Here is a 20,928-nt window from a genome sequence, read left to right on the forward strand (position 1 = left end):
AAGAGGTAAAGATCTAGTCTAAGTAGTTATTATCACCATTATTGGATTAACACCCCTCATTTGTTACAAGAAGAGGTAATGATCTAGTCATTAGTAATTATTATCACCATTATTGGATTAACACCCCTCATTTGTTACAAGAAGAGGTAAAGATCTAGTCATTAGTAGATATTATCAGCATTATTGGATTAACACCCCTCATTTGTTACAAGAAGAGGTAAAGATCTAGTCATTAGTAATTATTATCACCATTATTGGATTCACACCCCTCATTTGTTACAAGAAGAGGTAAAGATCTAGTCTAAGTAATTATTATCAGCATTATTGGATTAACACCCCTCATTTGTTACAAGAAGAGGTAAAGATCTAGTCTAAGTAGTTATTATCAGCATTATTGGATTAACACCCCTCATTTGTTACAAGAAGAGGTAATGATCTAGTCATGAGTAATTATTATCAGCATTATTGGATTCACACCCCTCATTTGTTACAAGAAGAGGTAAAGATCTAGTCTAAGTAATTATTATCAGCATTATTGGATTAACACCCCTCATTTGTTACAAGAAGAGGTAAAGATCTAGTCTAAGTAGTTATTATCAGCATTATTGGATTAACACCCCTCATTTGTTACAAGAAGAGGTAATGATCTAGTCATTAGTAATTATTATCAGCATTATTGGATTAACACCCCTCATTTGTTACAAGAAGAGGTAATGATCTAGTCATTAGTAATTATTATCAGCATTATTGGATTAACACCCCTCATTTGTTACAAGAAGAGGTAATGATCTAGTCATTAGTAATTATTATCACCATTATTGGATTAACACCCCTCATTTGTTACAAGAAGAGGTAAAGATCTAGTCATTAGTAGTTATTATCAGCATTATTGGATTAACACCCCTCATTTGTTACAAGAAGAGGTAATGATCTAGTCATTAGTAATTATTATCAGCATTATTGGATTAACACCCCTCATTTGTTACAAGAAGAGGTAATGATCTAGTCATTAGTAATTATTATCAGCATTATTGGATTAACACCCCTCATTTGTTACAAGAAGAGGTAATGATCTAGTCATTAGTAATTATTATCACCATTATTGGATTAACACCCCTCATTTGTTACAAGAAGAGGTAATGATCTAGTCATTAGTAGTTATTATCACCATTATTGGATTAACACCCCTCATTTGTTACAAGAAGAGGTAATGATCTAGTCATTAGTAATTATTATCACCATTATTGGATTAACACCCCTCATTTGTTACAAGAAGAGGTAAAGATCTAGTCATTAGTAATTATTATCACCATTATTGGATTCACACCCCTCATTTGTTACAAGAAGAGGTAAAGATCTAGTCTAAGTAATTATTATCAGCATTATTGGATTAACACCCCTCATTTGTTACAAGAAGAGGTAAAGATCTAGTCTAAGTAGTTATTATCAGCATTATTGGATTAACACCCCTCATTTGTTACAAGAAGAGGTAATGATCTAGTCATGAATAATTATTATCAGCATTATTGGATTCACACCCCTCATTTGTTACAAGAAGAGGTAAAGATCTAGTCTAAGTAATTATTATCAGCATTATTGGATTAACACCCCTCATTTGTTACAAGAAGAGGTAAAGATCTAGTCTAAGTAGTTATTATCAGCATTATTGGATTAACACCCCTCATTTGTTACAAGAAGAGGTAATGATCTAGTCATTAGTAATTATTATCAGCATTATTGGATTAACACCCCTCATTTGTTACAAGAAGAGGTAATGATCTAGTCATTAGTAATTATTATCACCATTATTGGATTAACACCCCTCATTTGTTACAAGAAGAGGTAATGATCTAGTCATTAGTAATTATTATCACCATTATTGGATTAACACCCCTCATTTGTTACAAGAAGAGGTAAAGATCTAGTCATTAGTAGTTATTATCAGCATTATTGGATTAACACCCCTCATTTGTTACAAGAAGAGGTAAAGATCTAGTCTAAGTAGTTATTATCAGCATTATTGGATTAACACCCCTCATTTGTTACAAGAAGAGGTAAAGATCTAGTCATTAGTAGTTATTATCAGCATTATTGGATTAACGCCCCTCATTTGTTACAAGAAGAGGTAAAGATCTAGTCTAAGTAGTTATTATCAGCATTATTGGATTAACACCCCTCATTTGTTACAAGAAGAGGTAATGATCTAGTCATTAGTAATTATTATCAGCATTATTGGATTAACACCCCTCATTTGTTACAAGAAGAGGTAATGATCTAGTCATTAGTAATTATTATCACCATTATTGGATTAACACCCCTCATTTGTTACAAGAAGAGGTAAAGATCTAGTCATTAGTAGTTATTATCAGCATTATTGGATTAACACCCCTCATTTGTTACAAGAAGAGGTAATGATCTAGTCATTAGTAATTATTATCAGCATTATTGGATTAACACCCCTCATTTGTTACAAGAAGAGGTAATGATCTAGTCATTAGTAATTATTATCACCATTATTGGATTAACACCCCTCATTTGTTACAAGAAGAGGTAATGATCTAGTCATTAGTAGTTATTATCACCATTATTGGATTAACACCCCTCATTTGTTACAAGAAGAGGTAATGATCTAGTCATTAGTAATTATTATCACCATTATTGGATTAACACCCCTCATTTGTTACAAGAAGAGGTAAAGATCTAGTCATTAGTAGATATTATCAGCATTATTGGATTAACACCCCTCATTTGTTACAAGAAGAGGTAAAGATCTAGTCATTAGTAATTATTATCACCATTATTGGATTCACACCCCTCATTTGTTACAAGAAGAGGTAAAGATCTAGTCTAAGTAATTATTATCAGCATTATTGGATTAACACCCCTCATTTGTTACAAGAAGAGGTAAAGATCTAGTCTAAGTAGTTATTATCAGCATTATTGGATTAACACCCCTCATTTGTTACAAGAAGAGGTAATGATCTAGTCATGAGTAATTATTATCAGCATTATTGGATTCACACCCCTCATTTGTTACAAGAAGAGGTAAAGATCTAGTCTAAGTAATTATTATCAGCATTATTGGATTAACACCCCTCATTTGTTACAAGAAGAGGTAAAGATCTAGTCTAAGTAGTTATTATCAGCATTATTGGATTAACACCCCTCATTTGTTACAAGAAGAGGTAATGATCTAGTCATTAGTAATTATTATCAGCATTATTGGATTAACACCCCTCATTTGTTACAAGAAGAGGTAATGATCTAGTCATTAGTAATTATTATCACCATTATTGGATTAACACCCCTCATTTGTTACAAGAAGAGGTAATGATCTAGTCATTAGTAATTATTATCACCATTATTGGATTAACACCCCTCATTTGTTACAAGAAGAGGTAAAGATCTAGTCATTAGTAGTTATTATCAGCATTATTGGATTAACACCCCTCATTTGTTACAAGAAGAGGTAAAGATCTAGTCTAAGTAGTTATTATCAGCATTATTGGATTAACACCCCTCATTTGTTACAAGAAGAGGTAATGATCTAGTCATTAGTAGTTATTATCAGCATTATTGGATTAACACCCCTCATTTGTTACAAGAAGAGGTAATGATCTAGTCATTAGTAATTATTATCAGCATTATTGGATTAACACCCCTCATTTGTTACAAGAAGAGGTAATGATCTAGTCATTAGTAGTTATTATCACCATTATTGGATTAACACCCCTCATTTGTTGCAAGAAGAGGTAAAGATCTAGTCATTAGTAATTATTATCAGCATTATTGGATTAACACCCCTCATTTGTTACAAGAAGAGGTAATGATCTAGTCATTAGTAATTATTATCAGCATTATTGGATTAACACCCCTCATTTGTTACAAGAAGAGGTAATGATCTAGTCATTAGTAATTATTATCAGCATTATTGGATTAACACCCCTCATTTGTTACAAGAAGAGGTAATGATCTAGTCATTAGTAATTATTATCAGCATTATTGGATTAACACCCCTCATTTGTTACAAGAAGAGGTAAAGATCTAGTCTAAGTAGTTATTATCAGCATTATTGGATTAACACCCCTCATTTGTTACAAGAAGAGGTAAAGATCTAGTCATTAGTAGTTATTATCAGCATTATTGGATTAACACCCCTCATTTGTTACAAGAAGAGGTAATCATCTAGTCATTAGTAATTATTATCAGCATTATTGGATTAACACCCCTCATTTGTTACAAGAAGAGGTAATGATCTAGTCTAAGTAGTTATTATCAGCATTATTGGATTAACACCCCTCATTTGTTACAAGAAGAGGTAAAGATCTAGTCTAAGTAATTATTATCAGCATTATTGGATTAACACCCCTCATTTGTTACAAGAAGAGGTAAAGATCTAGTCTAAGTAGTTATTATCACCATTATTGGATTAACACCCCTCATTTGTTACAAGAAGAGGTAAAGATCTAGTCATTAGTAATTATTATCACCATTATTGGATTAACACCCCTCATTTGTTACAAGAAGAGGTAAAGATCTAGTCATTAGTAGTTATTATCACCATTATTGGATTAACACCCCTCATTTGTTACAAGAAGAGGTAATGATCTAGTCATTAGTAATTATTATCAGCATTATTGGATTAACACCCCTCATTTGTTACAAGAGGAGGTAATGATCTAGTCTAAGTAGTTATTATCAGCATTATTGGATTAACACCCCTCATTTGTTACAAGAAGAGGTAAAGATCTAGTCATTAGTAATTATTATCAGCATTATTGGATTAACACCCCTCATTTGTTACAAGAAGAGGTAATGATCTAGTCATTAGTAATTATTATCAGCATTATTGGATTAACACCCCTCATTTGTTACAAGAAGAGGTAATGATCTAGTCATTAGTAATTATTATCAGCATTATTGGATTAACACCCCTCATTTGTTACAAGAAGAGGTAATGATCTAGTCTAAGTAGTTATTATCACCATTATTGGATTAACACCCCTCATTTGTTACAAGAAGAGGTAAAGATCTAGTCATTAGTAATTATTATCAGCATTATTGGATTAACACCCCTCATTTGTTACAAGAAGAGGTAATGATCTAGTCATTAGTAATTATTATCACCATTATTGGATTAACACCCCTCATTTGTTACAAGAAGAGGTAAAGATCTAGTCTAAGTAATTATTATCAGCATTATTGGATTAACACCCCTCATTTGTTACAAGAAGAGGTAAAGATCTAGTCTAAGTAGTTATTATCAGCATTATTGGATTAACACCCCTCATTTGTTACAAGAAGAGGTAAAGATCTAGTCATTAGTAATTATTATCAGCATTATTGGATTAACACCCCTCATTTGTTACAAGAAGAGGTAATGATCTAGTCATTAGTAATTATTATCACCATTATTGGATTAACACCCCTCATTTGTTACAAGAAGAGGTAAAGATCTAGTCATTAGTAGTTATTATCAGCATTATTGGATTAACACCCCTCATTTGTTACAAGAAGAGGTAAAGATCTAGTCATTAGTAATTATTATCAGCATTATTGGATTAACACCCCTCATTTGTTACAAGAAGAGGTAAAGATCTAGTCATTAGTAATTATTATCAGCATTATTGGATTAACACCCCTCATTTGTTACAAGAAGAGGTAATGATCTAGTCATTAGTAATTATTATCACCATTATTGGATTAACACCCCTCATTTGTTACAAGAAGAGGTAAAGATCTAGTCTAAGTAATTATTATCAGCATTATTGGATTAACACCCCTCATTTGTTACAAGAAGAGGTAAAGATCTAGTCATTAGTAATTATTATCAGCATTATTGGATTAACACCCCTCATTTGTTACAAGAAGAGGTAATGATCTAGTCATTAGTAATTATTATCACCATTATTGGATTAACACCCCTCATTTGTTACAAGAAGAGGTAAAGATCTAGTCATTAGTAATTATTATCAGCATTATTGGATTAACACCCCTCATTTGTTACAAGAAGAGGTAATGATCTAGTCATTAGTAGTTATTATCACCATTATTGGATTAACACCCCTCATTTGTTACAAGAAGAGGTAAAGATCTAGTCATTAGTAGTTATTATCAGCATTATTGGATTAACACCCCTCATTTGTTACAAGAAGAGGTAAAGATCTAGTCATTAGTAATTATTATCAGCATTATTGGATTAACACCCCTCATTTGTTACAAGAAGAGGTAATGATCTAGTCATTAGTAATTATTATCACCATTATTGGATTAACACCCCTCATTTGTTACAAGAAGAGGTAAAGATCTAGTCATTAGTAATTATTATCAGCATTATTGGATTAACACCCCTCATTTGTTACAAGAAGAGGTAATGATCTAGTCATTAGTAATTATTATCACCATTATTGGATTAACACCCCTCATTTGTTACAAGAAGAGGTAAAGATCTAGTCATTAGTAGTTATTATCAGCATTATTGGATTAACACCCCTCATTTGTTACAAGAAGAGGTAAAGATCTAGTCATTAGTAATTATTATCAGCATTATTGGATTAACACCCCTCATTTGTTACAAGAAGAGGTAATGATCTAGTCATTAGTAGTTATTATCACCATTATTGGATTAACACCCCTCATTTGTTACAAGAAGAGGTAAAGATCTAGTCATTAGTAATTATTATCAGCATTATTGGATTAACACCCCTCATTTGTTACAAGAAGAGGTAAAGATCTAGTCATTAGTAGTTATTATCAGCATTATTGGATTAACACCCCTCATTTGTTACAAGAAGAGGTAATGATCTAGTCATTAGTAATTATTATCAGCATTATTGGATTAACACCCCTCATTTGTTACAAGAAGAGGTAATGATCTAGTCATTAGTAGTTATTATCAGCATTATTGGATTCACACCCCTCATTTGTTACAAGAAGAGGTAATGATCTCGTCATTAGTAGTTATTATCAGCATTATTGGATTAACACCCCTCATTTGTTACAAGAAGAGGTAATGATCTAGTCATTAGTAATTATTATCAGCATTATTGGATTAACACCCCTCATTTGTTACAAGAAGAGGTAATGATCTCGTCATTAGTAGTTATTATCAGCATTATTGGATTAACACCCCTCATTTGTTACAAGAAGAGGTAATGATCTAGTCATTAGTAATTATTATCAGCATTATTGGATTAACACCCCTCATTTGTTACAAGAAGAGGTAAAGATCTAGTCTAAGTAGTTATTATCACCATTATTGGATTAACACCCCTCATTTGTTACAAGAAGAGGTAAAGATCTAGTCATTAGTAATTATTATCAGCATTATTGGATTAACACCCCTCATTTGTTACAAGAAGAGGTAAAGATCTAGTCTAAGTAGTTATTATCAGCATTATTGGATTAACACCCCTCATTTGTTACAAGAAGAGGTAATGATCTAGTCATTAGTAATTATTATCACCATTATTGGATTAACACCCCTCATTTGTTACAAGAAGAGGTAAAGATCTAGTCATTAGTAGTTATTATCAGCATTATTGGATTAACACCCCTCATTTGTTACAAGAAGAGGTAAAGATCTAGTCATTAGTAATTATTATCAGCATTATTGGATTAACACCCCTCATTTGTTACAAGAAGAGGTAATGATCTAGTCATTAGTAATTATTATCACCATTATTGGATTAACACCCCTCATTTGTTACAAGAAGAGGTAAAGATCTAGTCTAAGTAATTATTATCAGCATTATTGGATTAACACCCCTCATTTGTTACAAGAAGAGGTAAAGATCTAGTCATTAGTAATTATTATCAGCATTATTGGATTAACACCCCTCATTTGTTACAAGAAGAGGTAATGATCTAGTCATTAGTAATTATTATCACCATTATTGGATTAACACCCCTCATTTGTTACAAGAAGAGGTAAAGATCTAGTCATTAGTAATTATTATCAGCATTATTGGATTAACACCCCTCATTTGTTGCAAGAAGAGGTAATGATCTAGTCATTAGTAATTATTATCACCATTATTGGATTAACACCCCTCATTTGTTACAAGAAGAGGTAAAGATCTAGTCATTAGTAGTTATTATCAGCATTATTGGATTAACACCCCTCATTTGTTACAAGAAGAGGTAAAGATCTAGTCATTAGTAATTATTATCAGCATTATTGGATTAACACCCCTCATTTGTTACAAGAAGAGGTAATGATCTAGTCATTAGTAATTATTATCACCATTATTGGATTAACACCCCTCATTTGTTACAAGAAGAGGTAAAGATCTAGTCATTAGTAATTATTATCAGCATTATTGGATTAACACCCCTCATTTGTTACAAGAAGAGGTAATGATCTAGTCATTAGTAATTATTATCACCATTATTGGATTAACACCCCTCATTTGTTACAAGAAGAGGTAAAGATCTAGTCATTAGTAGTTATTATCAGCATTATTGGATTAACACCCCTCATTTGTTACAAGAAGAGGTAAAGATCTAGTCATTAGTAATTATTATCAGCATTATTGGATTAACACCCCTCATTTGTTACAAGAAGAGGTAATGATCTAGTCATTAGTAGTTATTATCACCATTATTGGATTAACACCCCTCATTTGTTACAAGAAGAGGTAAAGATCTAGTCATTAGTAATTATTATCAGCATTATTGGATTAACACCCCTCATTTGTTACAAGAAGAGGTAATGATCTAGTCATTAGTAATTATTATCAGCATTATTGGATTAACACCCCTCATTTGTTACAAGAAGAGGTAATGATCTAGTCATTAGTAGTTATTATCAGCATTATTGGATTCACACCCCTCATTTGTTACAAGAAGAGGTAATGATCTCGTCATTAGTAGTTATTATCAGCATTATTGGATTAACACCCCTCATTTGTTACAAGAAGAGGTAATGATCTAGTCATTAGTAATTATTATCAGCATTATTGGATTAACACCCCTCATTTGTTACAAGAAGAGGTAATGATCTCGTCATTAGTAGTTATTATCAGCATTATTGGATTAACACCCCTCATTTGTTACAAGAAGAGGTAATGATCTAGTCATTAGTAATTATTATCAGCATTATTGGATTAACACCCCTCATTTGTTACAAGAAGAGGTAATGATCTAGTCATTAGTAATTATTATCACCATTATTGGATTAACACCCCTCATTTGTTACAAGAAGAGGTAAAGATCTAGTCATTAGTAATTATTATCAGCATTATTGGATTAACACCCCTCATTTGTTACAAGAAGAGGTAAAGATCTAGTCATTAGTAATTATTATCAGCATTATTGGATTAACACCCCTCATTTGTTACAAGAAGAGGTAAAGATCTAGTCTAAGTAGTTATTATCACCATTATTGGATTAACACCCCTCATTTGTTACAAGAAGAGGTAAAGATCTAGTCATTAGTAATTATTATCAGCATTATTGGATTAACACCCCTCATTTGTTACAAGAAGAGGTAAAGATCTAGTCTAAGTAGTTATTATCAGCATTATTGGATTAACACCCCTCATTTGTTACAAGAAGAGGTAATGATCTAGTCATTAGTAATTATTATCAGCATTATTGGATTAACACCCCTCATTTGTTACAAGAAGAGGTAATGATCTAGTCATTAGTAATTATTATCAGCATTATTGGATTAACACCCCTCATTTGTTACATATGTAATCAATGCTGCTGGCAAAGCATCCATTTGTTTGATTGATTGCTATATCAGTTCACATTGGCAATCTTGCTGGCAGAAATATGTTTAAAGAATTTTTTTCGCACATGACATAAAACTTTTTCAATTAAAAATCTTTTGTTTTTCCCAAACTTATCCTCCAACGTAATTTTATACCATATAAGTTTATTTCACATCAAATTGTGTTGTTTTTTTTGTAATTTCCCAACCTTCATAAAGCAATAAGACAAGACTATCTTAAGCTACTTGTGTACTGTGAATACACAATTTAGAGTAAATGAACCTTACACTTTTTAATACTCAGTCAGTTTTGTCAAGGAAATTGCAATGCTGTGTAATATATTTAGAGAAGGTAAAGTCAGTTTTGTCAAGGAAATCGTAATGCTGTGTAATATATTTAGAGAAGGTAAAGTCAGTTTTGTCAAGGGAATCGTAATGCTGTGTAATATATTTAGAGAAGGTAAAGTCAGTTTTGTCAAGGAAATCGTAATGCTGTGTAATATATTTAGAGAAGGTAAATGGCATGAATTATTGTATTTTTAATCTAGATGGATAGAAACCGAGACTTAGTGAGAAGATTTGAAGAGCAAACCATTACTATTAAAGAAATGAACAGGGAACTAGTGGATCTTAGATCACAGTTAACAGTTACTCATCAAGGTTAGTTAGAAAGTAGTATGAAGAAAATATGGCATCATTTTTTTGTGGACACCAATTTTTGTGGATTTAGGAAATTGTACTTTTTATGAATATATCTAATATTGTGGTTTGTCCAAGTTTGCATGGAAGCTTAAAGAAAATTTATACTAAGTTTATCACTTAAATTCATGGTTTACCTGTATTAATGAGATCCCAAAAATTGTTAAAACAAAGATTCCATAGAATACCTTATGCTTGTTTTTTTAAGGAACGCCTTACTAAATTTCCAACAAAAAAGCACATGTACATGTTTTATGTGGGCAAGGCTTTTTATATGATACAGCTATCTAGTTAACAGCATTTTAATTCTATTTTTTCAGCACTAACAAATGAAGTATACAGAAAACCTGCAGATGATACAGGGTAGGTTATATATACTATACACAGGTGATTCAACTCAGGTTGTTCACTATACACAGGTGATGTTGGTCAAATTATAGATACAAGTGACACAGTCACACAGGTCAAGCTATTCACTTTGCATATATGACACAGGTGATTCAGGTCAGGTTGTTCACTATACACAGGTTATATCTGGTAGTATAATACACATGATTGATAAACCATAGATTGTACAGCATATACATGTGTTAGACGGTAGCTATTAGACAATACATTAATTTTACAAGCTATTTTCTGTATGTATGTCTCAAATTTAAAGGAGAACTTTTAATGGCTTGGTTCACCACCACTTATTTTAAAAATCTTGATTTCCTGAAATAAAGTATACTTTTATGTACATGGATCTTCAATATTGTTATTTTTCGTACACGTCAGAAGTATTGCAAAGTCATCACATACCTACAATTATTTTTGTTGATTTCAGTGCACCAGGAGTATTTCGGGGATCACGCTCCATACCTCTGCCAAGGACAGATTCAGATGATGATTTAGATGATGAGTTTCAGAGGTTACCCGGTAAACAGTATGCCAGTAAACTAGCCAGTCCTAAACGTCGGTCACACAGAGAGTATGACGAGGATGATATGATGAAAGACATAGAGGCAGAATATGACCTGCCGACCTCAAAACAAGGGAGAAAACTCTATCCAGGCTTCTCTGAAGATGATAGATCTTCTACTGTGTCAGCAGATGTTGTAGCAGAGGCTAAATATAGATTAAAAAGTCTTGAAAGAGAGGCTCAGGTGAGAACAGTAAAATAAAAAAGAACATTCTTTAGAGATGCTCAAGTGATAAAAAAAGATGGGGGAAAAAATTCAAATAAAGAGATTCTGAGGAGAGTTGTATTGATAAAATAACAGTTGAAGAGAATTGCTTTATAAGTGTTCAAAAATCATTATAAAGGAGATTAGAAAATTAGAACTTTAAACACATCTTTTCTCTAAACATTCTATTTCTTTTTATGTCCCATTTATGGACATTATGTTTTCTGGTCTGTGTGCATGTTCCCTATGATATGATCTTTCTAATTTTAATGCCAAATTAGTGATTTTATCTCATTTTCACGGTCCACTGAACATAGAAAATGATAGTGTGGATGAGGCATCCTTGTACTTGGGGCACATTCATGTTTGTTTTTATAATCTAAGGACAAAATATTGTGGAGTTGGAATATTTATATTTACATGCATTCTATATGCCCCTCTTCTATACATTTGGTCTACAATTTACCTGTTTTTGAATTTGCAAAATCTCTGATAAAGTTTAGATATGATTTCTGATATTCCAATATGATTGCAGTTACATGTGTATATTACTATTGCCATAAAATATGATTTGATGACAATTTATTGTTAAGTTGGAAGTTATGAGACCAGAGAGATTTCAGTAGGAATAAATAAATTGTTAATTGTTCAATATCATTACAGAAATTTATGTATCAAAGAGATTATCATAATAATGTAATATTTATTTAATTAATAAACAATATCACATAATAATCATGTGATATTTAATGAAACCTGTTATATTTTAGAATCTTGATAAAGCTTACAGAGATTTCCATTACAATTTAACTAATCCATCATCTGGTCCAGATGAACAGTCAAGGTCACATGGTAGACATGTGATAGAAAAAGAAGGTATCAATATTATTCCCATAACAGATTATAATTAAATCTAATACTGCGTGGCCCTGAAGACCATATATCAGTGAATATACTGAGCCACTTTTTCAAAACTTCATGGCTCTAAAGGTATGGAGAAATAATCATAGACACAAATTTGAATTCATTATAGACATTTGAAATATGAACAATCAGCTTCAATCATTATCTAAATTTTACGTAGGACAAAAACCTCAACAATTGTTTTACCTATATGTAGGACTCAAATCTATGGTGGGTTCCAAATCTATGGCAGATTCCTAATCTATGGTAAATGTGACATCATGCCATCCCAAATCTATGGCAGATTTTTTGCAATCCAAATCTATGGCAGATTTTTTATAATCCTAATCTATGGCAAGTTTTGTAGTTTCCAAATCTATGCCAGATTTTTATTGTTTCCAAATCTATGGCATTGTTTGCAAATGGAAAACAATGCAGTACATTTTCGACCAATGACTTGTCTTGCGAAATAGAACATATACGACAACGGGAACATGTCTATAAACATTTGTGAAATAAACATTTTATAATGGTCAACCAAAAAAAATTAATAAATTATAAATTCATAAACCTTAAAAAAAGACTTCAAGATGAAATGATGTGCTCTGTGAAATAAACATTTTTAATCTGTGCATGGTATCTGTTTATCCCATTCATTAAACCAGGTAAGAAGTCCTTTAAAGACCGCTTTTTATAAAAAAAAAAAAAAAAAAAAAGTAACAAATAAAAATAAACAGTTTGAATTTTCAAATGAATTTTCAACTAATATTTATTTCAGCGATATCGTTTATTCATCTTTTTTATTTGATGTGGATTTAAATCAAATTTGTATCCGGTAATTTAATCTTTCACTTTATAAACTTTGCCAGCCATTGACCGTAGACTACTACCAAAACTCCTTTCAAAAAATATGCGATACTGAAAATAGCGGTACCCTTATTCATCGCGGACATTGACCGGTACAGCAAATCTTGTCCCTCTTCGGAATAGTAGGTCACATCTTCCTTTAAACCACCGGCAATTTTTTTCAGGAAAATAACTTCATCCTAAATGGTGTTCAAATCTATGGGTTCCGCCATCGTTAGCGGCGGCGAAGATGTAATATGGCGTTATTCAATTGTGACGTTATATGAAACTCTCTCCCTCAGATCTGGAGAAAACAAAAATCTGCCATAGATTTGAGTTGTTTGGCGTTTGTAACGTTTCATTTACCATAGATTAGGAATCTGCCATAGATTTGAGTCCTACATATATATTATCAAAGAGTATCTTTGCCTTCAAACTTTACCTTTATGACCCTATTACAGAAACCTATGGTTGTTGGTTGCCAATGATGCAGCAATCCAACATTACAATAAAAGTACATGAAAAAGATTAAAGTCAAGATAAGAAATATATAGAGTTGACGACATCTAATACAATGTAATGTTATTTATGTTAATTGAAAGAAAACTTTATTTAGTTTGATTGCTACTCTTTAATGTTGTTTCAGTTGTATCTGAAAGTCAGAATAGAGTGGCCTCCCCTAGTGCTAGTCCAATCCACAGACCAATGTCATCCACACCATACCAAGGTCGTCAGTCCAGTCAGTTGAATGGTAAATTAAACCAATAATGTATAAGAATGTTGATATACAGTTGATATACAGCTGTAAAGATTTAGTTAATCATTATTGAAAAGAGAAGTAATTCTCTAAATCTTATTTGACATGCCCAAATGAATACCAGTTGAAGGGAGGGAATTCATATTGTATCAGCTATCCATCCTTGTGAGAGAAAAAACATGTGTGCATTAAATTTTGTGATCTGTTTCCACTATTCTATTTATGCATTCCGTATCAGGATTAAGTTTTGGTAAAAGTTTGGTTACCATGCAGGTGTTCGTCAACTTTAAACTTAGCACACATATTGATATTGATGTGGTCGGTAAAATTATTTGTCAAATTAACAGTTTTTGCCAAACTCATCAAAGACTATTTTACAAAACTTTATGAGAAAAACAATAATACAATGACTATATTTTTCAGAACTTTACGACAAAAGCAATAATAAGTTGACTATATTTTACAAAACTTTATGAGAAAAACAATAAAATATTGACTATATTTTACAAAACTTTACTAGAAAAAACAATAATATGTTGACTATATTTTACAAAACTTTACAAGAAAAAAACATAATATGTTGACTATATTTTATAAAACTTTATGAGAAAAAACATAATATGTTGACTATATTTTACAAAACTTAATGAGAAAAACCATAATATGTTGACTATATTTTACAAAACGTTACAAGAAAAAACAATAATATGTTGACTATACTTACAAAACTTTACAAGAAAAAACCATAATATGTTGACTATATTTTACAAAATTTTATGAGAAAAACCATAATATGTTGACTATTTTACAAAACTTTACGAGAAAAACAATAATATGTTGACTATATTTTACTAAACTTTATGAGAAAAACAATAATATGTTGACTATATTTTACAAAACTTTATGAGAAAAACTATAATATGTTTACTATATTTCTCAAATACTTACAAAAAAGACCAATAATTTGTTTACTATATTTACAGATAGTTTGCGAGAACTTACAGAGCAATCGACATCCAGGAAGGAACCACCACCAAGATTTGATATGTCCAATATGTCTGATGAATTAAATGACAGGTACAATAAATATCACATGGTCATTTTTATACGACCGCAAAAAAATTTTTTTGGTCGTATATTGGTATGATGTTGACGTCGTCGTCATCATCGTCGTCGTTCGAAGACATTTGGTTTTCGCACTATAACTTTAGTATAGGTAAATAGGAATCTATGAAATTAAACACAAGGTTTATGACCACAAAAGGAAGGTTGGGATTGATTTTGGTAGTTTTGGTCCCAACAGTTTAGGAAATAGGGGCCAAAAAAGGCCCAATAAGCATTTTTCTTGGTTTTCGCACAATAACTTTAGTATAAGTAAATAGAAATCTATGAAATTTAAACACAAGGTTTATGACCACAAAAGGAAGGTTGGGATTGATTTGGGGAGTTTCGGTTGCAACAGTTTAGGAATTGGGGGCCAAAAAAGGACCCAAATAAGCATTTTTCTTGGTTTTTGCACAATAACTTTAGTATAAGTTAATAGAAATTTATGAAATTTAAACACAAGGTTTATGACCACAAAAGGAAGATTGGAATTGATTTTGGGAGTTTTGGTCCCAACAGTTTAGGAATTAGGGTCCAAAAGGGTCCAAAATTAAACTTTGTTTGATTTCATCAAAAATTGAATTATTGGGGTTCTTTTGATATGCTGAATCTATCTGTGTATTTAGGTTCTTAATTTTTGGTCCCGTTTTCAAATCAGTCTCCATTCAGGTCCAAATGGTCCAAAATAAAACTTAGTTTGATTTTAACAAAAATTGAATTCTTGGGGTTCTTTGATATGCTGAATCCAACCATGTATTTAGATTTTTGATATTTGGGCCCGGTTATCAAATTGGTCCACATTGAGGTCTAAAGGGTCCAAAATATAACTTTATTTGATTTCATCAAAAATTGAATTCTTGGGGTTCTTTGATATGCTGAATCTAACCATGTATTTAGATTTTGGATATTGGACCATAATAGGTAAATGTCCAATTTAAAATTTTTAAGTTTTTTAAGTTAAAGTTCTACGACCACATTCATTATGTGTCAGAAACCTATGTTGTGTCAACTATTTAATCACAATCCAATTTCAGAGCTGTATCAAGCTTGAATGTTGTGTCCATACTTGCCCCAAATGTCCAGGGTTCGACCTCTGTGGAGCATCTGGTTGTTGAATATCTTCTCTCATGTAATTTGCTTTTGACAATGCTTTGGTTCTAGCATCTTTTAAAGGAGTAGGTAAGTAAGACCCCTTTTTGGCCCCAAATAAAGCAGTTTTACAAAATTGTTAAAATGTAGACTTTTAGCTATTTATTGGAAAATAGAACACTTTTGCAACATAAATATGGGCTGTTTTTGACAATACAATGCACATATATTAAGTACTAGCATCATTAAGTCATGCTAAACTACTGAAAACTACCGACCATAATAGGTAAATGTTCAATTTAAATTTTTTAAGTACTTAGACCACATTCTTTCTGTGTCAGAAACCTGTTCTGTGTCAATTTTGATCACAATCCAAATTCATAACTGTATCAAGCTTGAATGTTGTGTCCATACTTGCCCCAACTGTTCACGGTTTGACCTCTGCGGTCGTATTAAGCTGCGCCCTATGGAGCATCATATTTAAACTTGAATTTGAGCGTATTTAGTGACTAAATCAGTTAAAATCTTTCACACTCAAGTGTTTAAAAAGTGTCCAAAATCTTCCATCAGATGAATCTGAAATTTGAGGCCAAAATCTACCCTTACTGAACCTACTCCTTGTATAGATTGATTATTTTAGAAATGTTTATTCAAATCAAACCATGGAAATCATTAAAACATTAATGGAAAATTCCTCACAGTTGAAGTATTACAAAATACTAGAATCTAACTGTTCAGAATAAGAATGGAATTAATTGTATTGTAACAATCGGAAGGAAATGAAAATATGATATTTTGTAATTTACTTTTTCTATGGTTATACAATATTGATGAAAGTGGCATAGTTTTGTGTAATATCAAAGCACAGGATCAACAAAAACATTGATTTGAAATGTAATTAAATATCGTTGAATTTTTTATAAAAAGAAGATTGCCTTCCACTGATTGTTTTTTCCCTCTTCAAATTTACAACCCCGCTGTTTATATAAACAGGATCTGTCCAACATTAAATTGTCCAATGGTGACTTATATTGGTTTATTTTCAGGACTGGTGATGAAAGGGTTGAGAGACCAAGACCTATAACAGTAGCTGACTTAGAGGCCAGACCTGGGTCACCTAGTATTGTAGTAGTCCCTGGGTCAGAGTCTAGTGCAGCTACATCAGCCATGGATATAGGTAACTTGCATACTTTTGTCAAAATATGTTCTATATCTAAAACATACCAATCTGAGTCTTCTATGTCTGCTTCCATGTTTTCCTCTGTTATCTCCTCTAAAATTTCACTATCAATTTGAGAAAGATTATCCCTCTTGTTCTTCAATGTCTCACATAAGCTTTCCATTTCTATTTCATTGTGTTGTGTTGTGGTTTTCTCTAATTTTTCTTCAATCTTTGAAATTCATCTTGTTGGTGTTCCTCAATGGCCCACTCTCATAGCCTTCTTTTTTTTCATTATATCCTGGTCACGGCACCAATGTGTCGGATGGGTAAAATCAACGTCTGGACAGGCAGTCAACAACGTCTGTTATTTTGATTGTGTTATCTCAACTCAATATAGAAACATATTACTTTTAAAACAGTAAAACAACATTAACAAAAGATATAGTGACGTTTACAATGAATAAATGAAAATGGCATTTAAAGTAGTGTTAACGTTTGACACACAAGTTAAACAGTCTCTTAATTACTGACAGTAACCAGATTAAAGACGTTGTACGCCAGTTTAAGGTTCCTCTGTCTTATTAACAAGTTAGACCTTAATCCCTGTTTTTGTCTCAAGCCCACACTTTTTTGTAAGGTTGTTATGAATTTAATGTTAAAAAGGTTTATAGCAGAAAGGTCATGGATGATTTCTAATAATTAGAGGCAATCAACATTTTTTTGCAGGAGTTATGCCCCATGGAAATATTCTTTCATTCTTTTAGGATATATATTAAAAAATCTTTAAGAGCACACCTATAAATTGTATAAGAGTTTTTGGTCCGGGACAGATAACATATGTTTATTTGTGAGACATTGGAACATTATTCTATTATTATCCAGGTTGTTGAATCATATTTTATTAAATAGTCAGTTGATTAGTTGATGTGTGTGACAAATGGGTAAACTCAATGACTGGGCAGTCAGTAAACAATGTCTGTTATTTTGATTGTGTTATCTCCACTCAATATTGTAACATGATACATAACAATAGAACAAAGATAACAAAAGATATGGTGATTTTACAAGAAATAAATGAAAACAGGCTTAAAAGTACTGAGACTCATTAGTTCAGCTGCCTCTTAATCACAGACTGTGATTTTCTTATCCAGTAGAAAATATTACATGGTTAGAGGCAAAATGTGAGATTAAGTATTACGATTTCAGGAAAATCTTGTGTACAGATATATAAAATAGATTGAAGAATGTGAATTTGTATTATTGCAATTCTCACCGTGTTGATTTATTTTCATGATAAAAACATCACAATTATTTCTTTATTTGCAGTGTGTAAAATGTTCAACATTAAGATTAAGTATGTCACTCATGATAAATCAGATAAGGACTACATCAGTTTGTGATTGGTTAATAAGAAGTTAGATTTTTATATTTCCACGTTTAGTTCAGATACATTTTAAATCTGTTTATTGATAATTGCCATACTTGTAAGTCTAGGCTTGACATAAAAAGGAAATCTAATTCAGTTTGCCACATCAGTTTCAATTATGAAAAATAAACCTGACAATAATTATTGTTTTCAGACAGAAAAGATATATACAAAACCCCCACTGGTCCTTCAGGAGGGAAGCTTGCTCCAATATCACTGGACACCGCATGGAAAACTCCTACCTTGGAAGACAAATGGAAGTCAAAGGAAACCAGTAATCTTCCACCATTAGGGTTACCTCCCTTATCTTCTGAGAAACCATCTTTAGATGATAACTGGAAATCAAAAGAAGGTTAGTGACGTCATTCAACAATTTTGGTTTAAAAAAAAAGATGCAAAGAATGTCTAATTTATTAACCACTTTTATAGACTCAGAACAACTATGAGTTTGACCTATGTTGTCATCACTGTCTTTGTTGCAAGTATGAGTTTGACCTATTTTAGACATTTACCAAAAATTGTGTATAATTATATTTGTCAGTGAAAATAAAACTAAAACAAACTTTTATATTCATGAATAAAAGACAAAAAATGTAAATTGTGAGTCTTCTGATCCTTACAAAACCAATTTAAACATTTTCAACACAGCGGAAAACATTGTTGATGATGAATTGGTTTGCAGTGTTTACTAAGATATTGATTCTTAACTTGGTGATTCTCAGATTGTTAGTTCTGAAAATATATTTATTTATCATATGAATTTAACAGATGAAATAAAAGAAGAAGAAGAAAGACAGAGGAGAGAAGAGGAAGATGAAAGAAGATGGCAGGAAGAAAAAAGAACAAGAGAAGAAGAAAGAAAGAAACGTGAACATGAAGCTTGGGAGCGTGAACAGCAAGAATTAAACAAATTACAGGTTTGTTTTAATGCTTGGAGGAGTACACATAACTTGTTTATTAGGACTATTATAGGAGGGGTCTTCTGATAATGTCACATTTTATAGAGATGCCTAGGAGAGGGATGTATGATAACTTCATGCTTTGTAGAAAGGACTAGGAGAGGAACTTAATGATAACCTTACATTTTACAGAGATGTATTTTGGAGAGTTATATGTTAGCTTCACATCTAGAGAGAGGTCTAGGAGTGTGACCTATGATAACATCACATTTCTCAGAGAGGTCTGCAAGAGGGATCTATAAAACTTATTTATATAGATGTCAGAAAGCACACATATGAAAACTACATAATACTGATTTAGAAAGGCCTAGAGATGGACATATATAAACTACACTTTTTACCTGATTTACAATAATTTAGTGCCTTATTATACCTTCTCCTTTTGAGAATAAATTTAGAATGGAAATGGGGAAATATGTGAAAGAGGCAACAACCCAACCAAAGAGCAGATCACACCAAAGACCACCACTCAGACAAAAATCCTACAACAGAAAGTAGACTTTAGTTTTTCCCTAAACAAAAATGTGTACTAGAAACATCTGTTGTGCTTTTTATGATTTATTTGAATAATTTTAACTTTTTCCATCAGGGCAAAGAGTTTGATGACTTGGATGGTGGTGCTCCTGATATAGAGGAGGAGAAGAAGCTAGAGTCAGAAGACAACATTGACCCAGTGATGAAACAGTACATGGAAATGGTCCAGCAGCAGAAAGACAAAGAAAAGGAGGTAAGAACCAGCGAACTATTATTATTACTTAGCAGAACGCAACATATAGTTTGATTAGTCAAATATTTTGCATTGTGACCTCCATACTTATGAAAAGTAGACTTGTTGCATTTTAACAGTGATGTTTTTTTTGTCAGTAGGATACATTTTAGGATTAAATTATTCCCTGAATATTTTATTGGAAATTATTTATTATTAAAATGTTGAATGGGTCAGATTATCAAAACACTTTTGTAAATTGTTTTTTGTTTTTGGTCAAGTTGTTGTTTGTTTGACACATCTCAATCTGATTGAGTATTTTATAGATATAAGATAGAATTGATCTTAGAAACCTGTAGCTATCTGACATACCATTTTAAAAAAATCTTTTTT

The 20,928-nt window shown here is 31.7% G+C and overlaps 1 protein-coding gene across 1 annotated transcript in view; it reads left to right on the plus strand.

Moving 5' to 3' along the window:
• Positions 1–20,928, plus strand: part of LOC143084807 (centriole and centriolar satellite protein OFD1-like) — a 69,079-nt gene that overhangs the window by 41,090 nt on the left and 7,061 nt on the right. Inside the window, exons 17-26 of the mRNA XM_076260861.1 lie at positions 10,267–10,378; positions 10,738–10,780; positions 11,244–11,562; positions 12,354–12,459; positions 13,979–14,083; positions 15,073–15,166; positions 17,329–17,459; positions 19,025–19,222; positions 19,639–19,787; positions 20,419–20,556. Coding sequence (XP_076116976.1) covers positions 10,267–10,378; positions 10,738–10,780; positions 11,244–11,562; positions 12,354–12,459; positions 13,979–14,083; positions 15,073–15,166; positions 17,329–17,459; positions 19,025–19,222; positions 19,639–19,787; positions 20,419–20,556 — 1,395 coding nt within the window. The remainder of the gene's footprint in view (positions 1–10,266; positions 10,379–10,737; positions 10,781–11,243; positions 11,563–12,353; positions 12,460–13,978; positions 14,084–15,072; positions 15,167–17,328; positions 17,460–19,024; positions 19,223–19,638; positions 19,788–20,418; positions 20,557–20,928) is intronic.

The sequence above is a fragment of the Mytilus galloprovincialis genome, chromosome 8, assembly GCF_965363235.1.
Source record: "Mytilus galloprovincialis chromosome 8, xbMytGall1.hap1.1, whole genome shotgun sequence".
NCBI lineage: Eukaryota > Metazoa > Mollusca > Bivalvia > Mytilida > Mytilidae > Mytilus > Mytilus galloprovincialis.